General features: G+C 45.6%; 1 protein-coding gene across 1 annotated transcript; it reads left to right on the forward strand.

Annotated features, from left to right (window-relative positions):
• The first annotated feature begins 2,736 nt into the window (after positions 1–2,736).
• Positions 2,737–4,125, forward strand: LOC130946314 (protein ZW2-like). Its single transcript, XM_057874995.1, has one exon. The coding sequence runs from the start codon at positions 2,916–2,918 to the stop codon at positions 3,585–3,587; it is 672 nt and encodes a 223-aa protein (XP_057730978.1). The 5' UTR covers positions 2,737–2,915; the 3' UTR covers positions 3,588–4,125.
• The last annotated feature ends 689 nt before the right edge of the window (positions 4,126–4,814 follow it).

A 4,814-nucleotide genomic window follows, 5' to 3' on the forward strand; every position in this document is an offset into this window, starting at 1 on the left:
GGTCGCCTTTTAGGGTAGCGATTCCTTTTGCGGTAGGGAACTTCATACAGAGGTGTGGGGTCGAGACTATAGCTGCCAGTCTGTTTAGGGTTGGTCGCCCAATGAGGGCATTGTATGCAGAAGTGACGTCGACTATAATGTAGTCGATGCTTAATGTTTTAGATTGCTCGCCTCTTCCAAAGGTAGTGTGTAGCGAGATGTATCCTAAGGGATGGATCGGAGTATCCCCTAGCCCAAATAGGTCGGTGGGATAGGCCTTTAGTTCTTTTTCTTCAAGTCCGAGCTTGTCGAAGGCCGCTTTGAACAGGATATCTGCTGAGCTTCCCTGGTCAATCAGGGTTCGATGTAAGTTGGCGTTTGCTAGGATAATGGTGATTACCATTGGATCGTCGTGCCCGGGTATTATCCCTTGAGCATCTTCTCGGGTAAATGAGATAGTAGGTAGTTCGGGCAGAGGACTGTCTTCTCGGACGTGATAGATTTCTTTGAGGTGTCTTTTTCGCGAGGATCTGGATGTTCCTCCGCCTGCAAAACCTCCATTTATCATGTGAACATGTCTTTCAGGGGTTCGCGGGGTTTGTTCGGCCCGATCTTCGTTGTCTCCCCGCCTTCTCTTTCTGGTCTCTTCTCCTTTCTCTGCTATGTATCTGTCGAGTTTTCCTTCTCTGGCTAGCTTTTCTATAACGTTTTTTAGGTCGTAGCAGTCGTTAGTAGAATGACCGTAGAGCTTGTGATATTCACAGTATTCGGACCGATCTCTTCCCGCTCTCTTGTGTTTTAGCGGTCGGGGCGGTGGGATCTTTTCGGTGTGGCATACTTCTCTGTAGACGTCCACTAGGGAGACTCGGAGGGGGGTGTAGTTGTGGTACTTCCGTGGCTTGTCCGAGTTGGATTCTTCTTTCTTCTTCTGTTCCCGATCTCGATCTCGGAGTGGGTAGGTTGATTCCTTCCTAGAAGAGTCTCTTAGCTGGGAGGTTTCCTCCATGTTGATATATTTCTCTGCCCGCTCCTGCACCTCGTATAGGGAGGTCGGGTATCGTTTGGATAGGGATTGGCTAAACGGTCCCTCTTTTAGGCCGTTTGCTAGTCCCATGATGGCTGCTTCAGTGGGCAAGTGTTGTATGTCTAGGCAGGCTTTGTTGAATCGCTCCATGTATTCTCGGAGAGTTTCTTGGTTACCTTGCTTGATCCCGAGTAGACTGGGGGCATGTTTTGTCTTGTCCTTTTGAATAGAGAACCTTGTTAGGAATTTTTTGGTTAGGTCTTCGAAGCTGGTGATTGATCTGGGTGGCAGGTTGTCGAACCACTTCATGCTGACTTGGTGAGAGTGGTGGGGAAGGCTTTGCACCGAATCGCGTCGGAGGCGTCGACTAGGTACATTCTGCTTCTGAAGTTGCTGAGGTGGTGACTTGGATCGGTGGTGCCGTCGTAGAGATCCATATCGGGTGGTTTGAAGTTTCGCGGTACCTTCTCCTTCATGATCTCTCGCGTGAAGGGATCATGGTTGCCTTCGGGGGTGGTGCCGCGTTCTGTTCGGTCTTTCAGATTGGCCTCTATTTTCCGCAGTTTTTCTTCTAATTCTCTGCGCTTTCGGGTCTCCCTTCTCAGATCTTGTTCAGTTTCTTTCTGCTTCTTTATGTCCTCTTCGAGTTTTTTCAGTCGGTCTTGTTGTGCCCGGACTGTTTCTAGAATCTCCGAGTTCTTCTCTTTTTCGGAACTTTGTGGATCTTTGTTTGGGAGTGATGTCTTTGGGCGATTCTGTTTGTTTCCTCCTGGAGTGCGTGGTGATAGAGGGCTGTCCGGTCGTTCTCCGGTGTCAATTTCGTCCTCTTGTTCAGATGCAGCGTGGTCATTGTTGAGAGGGTCGTCCGCCATGATAGAGGGATGACTTCCAGGTCCCCGGCAACGGCGCCAATGTTCCGGGGGTTACCTGAAACGTGTAGCTCGGTCGTCTGGTGAGGCCCGAGGTGGGGGTTCAGGGACCCGAGCTTGATGTGTGGAGTGGTTGGTGGTTGTACCTGCAATGACACTCCGATGCTTAAGTTAGCATGGGTCTAAGCAGATATATGTAGAATGTGGAATGAATGCCATACCTGGGTGCTCCAGTGTATTTATAGTAGTTGGCCGTGATCTTCCCTGGATAAGATATTCTTATCTTATCTTATCCTTCGGGAGTTTTATCCCTATCTTTGTGGAACCGCCTTTGCTAGGCCTTTTCGGCCTTTAGGTTTGGGCTGCGTTCCTTTTGATGGGCCTTCCCTTGCTTTATTTGTCCGAGGTCCGACCTTTAGGCGTGAGCCTTAGGACGAGGTCGGACCTTTTATGAACTGACCGAGTTTGGAGGAGCCCGGTCAGTGTATGAACATTTTCTTTCACTATTTTTTTATTTAAATAATAACTTCATCTTTTAACTTGCTAAAAGATATTAAAATTACCAATAAAAATCAAAATTACAGGATAAAAATCAAAATTTTAAAATTATGGTGAATCTCACCAAATAATCCAAATTATTATAAAACACTTATACATATTTTATTAATATAAAAACGCTTTCATAATGAATGAGTTTTATTAAACTTACCATACCGTGTCACACGGGACAATTCACTAGTATATTCTTAAAACACATGTAAAAAAAATCATTAAGAAAATCCAATAATTGGGAAAAGATAAATTTACGTGTGGGAGTTTGAGTCCCATAATTGCTTGTGTGCGTTGCCGTGTTTCCATTGGCACGCATCAACCAACCTCGACAGAATACTCCTGCTTGGGTGCTTCCTGCCAACCACCGCCATTAGCATCACTCACTGCCTCCCTCCCAAAAAATCTTACCCGCTAAGAAATGAAATGAAATTAAAATTACAAAAATCTCACTATAAATGAGGACATAACACATTTAAACACTGCACACGACAATGCCAACAAACTCGCAGCAACAGTTTCACGCTTTCTACGAAGGATGGATCCAACGGAAACAGACTCTCCTCGACGAGCTTCTCACACTTTCCGACGCTCCCGACTCCCAACACAAACACATCGCTCTCATTGAATCCGTTCTCTCCCACTACCAACAATACTTCGAGCACAAAACACGCCTCCAAAACGACGACGTTTTGCTTCTCTTCTCTCCCACCTGGCTCTCCACCTACGAGCGAGCACTTCTGTGGATGGGAGACTACAAGCCTTCCTTAATCCTCCGCCTCGCCGACACCGCTCTTCAAGATCTCACGCCGGACCAGATCCGTGCGATTGAGAGGGTCAGGGCGGAGACTAGGACCGGGGAGAGGGAGCTTTCTGCTGCAATGGCGGCGTTTCAGGAGAGCGTGGCTAGTCCGCGCGTGTTGCAACGCGCTAGGAGAGTCGGGAGGTTGTTGGATGGGGAGATTGATGAGCTTGATGAGTCTATGGGGGGGATGAGGAACGCCGTGGGAGAGCTTTTTCAGAGAGCGGATGAGTTGAGGGTGGCTACGGTTAGGAAGGTCGTGGCGGTTCTTTCTCCGCCGCAGACGGTTAGGTTTCTTGCCGCAGCCTTGGGGTTTCAGCTACGTGTCAGGCGGTGGGGGATGGAAAGGGACCAGTCCCGTTGACGCCTTTGACTTTTTTTTTTTAAATCTTTTTCTTAGAAGTAAAACGAAAACAAGTGCTCTGTGTTTTTTTCCTCACACTGTTCTGTGCAGTGTGAGCTGTTTTTATCATGATGATAATGATTATGATTGTTAATCGGATACATTTATTTATCAGTTCCACCATAAGTTTTGGCATCTACATTTATAGTAACTGTGTCATCGTTTCAAATCAATCCTCAGATTCTAAATTCAAAATATAGAAACCACCGGTAGCAATAATTGCTTATTGTAGCCAATATTTTGGGGGCAAGATATACAAATAATCGTATTTTTATAGTGTTAGCGTATTGAATATTGATGCAGTAATTTGTTATGTTTCTTGTATACTCCTTTATCTAGCAGCTTGTGAAATTCTCTTCTCCAATAACAACGTCAGGATTTTGCTCACTCTTTCTCAACTTCACGCCCTAAATCCTCTGTCCTATCACTCACTCTTTTTAGATTTCTCCCCAAATCCTCTTCTCCAACAACAACGCACAATTTTTTATTTTGCTCATTTCTTCTAGTTTCTCTTCCCAAATCCTCTTTGTGACTTGACTAGCTTATTAAACACAATTAGTTGGTTACTTATATTAGCTAGCTTAGTCAATTAATTAGTTAGAAGTTGTTGAGACAGATATTTTCTACATATTTTTGGAAGTGTTAAATTAGTTGAGTTAGGTGATGGATATGTGTATATACTATATATAGATTATTTGTAACTAGCGGAAGTGTGAGTTCACAGATTGCCTCGTTAACTTTTGCTCATCAATTCAATCTCGATCGCTACTCTTCTCTTCTCTCCTCATCCATTCTTCTCTCTCTCATTCATCTCCTTTATTGTTTCTCTCCCACGGCTACAAGGAGTGAGATTCACTGCCGTCGTCCGTCACACTCAAGCATCATTGTGTTTTCGTCCAGTTCGTCCACACTTCTTTCTCATTCAACAATCGGTGCTTCTTCTTCCAGCTAGTTGTCTATCACTGGTCTTCTTCTGCCGCCGTTTGTTGGGCTCAGGCACCACCATCTTAGTCTGGTCGTCGTGGTCGAAATCTCCAACCCCTCTCCTCATTCACCAAACGCAGCTTCTTCCTCAAGCTCACTATCCAACGTCTGCTTTTAGTTTGCTTAGCCGCACTTTGGCCACCATCCGTCATTCTCATCGCTTGGTTTCCATTTCCGTCACGCTTCTGCCCCTTTGCTTAGACC

This window comes from Arachis stenosperma, chromosome 8 (genome assembly GCF_014773155.1).
Source record: "Arachis stenosperma cultivar V10309 chromosome 8, arast.V10309.gnm1.PFL2, whole genome shotgun sequence".
NCBI lineage: Eukaryota > Viridiplantae > Streptophyta > Magnoliopsida > Fabales > Fabaceae > Arachis > Arachis stenosperma.

Bases quoted from the DNA above. Each gene is read 5' to 3' on its own strand.
- LOC130946314 (XM_057874995.1), top strand. From the start codon at position 2,916: ATGCCAACAAACTCGCAGCAACAGTTTCACGCTTTCTACGAAGGATGG.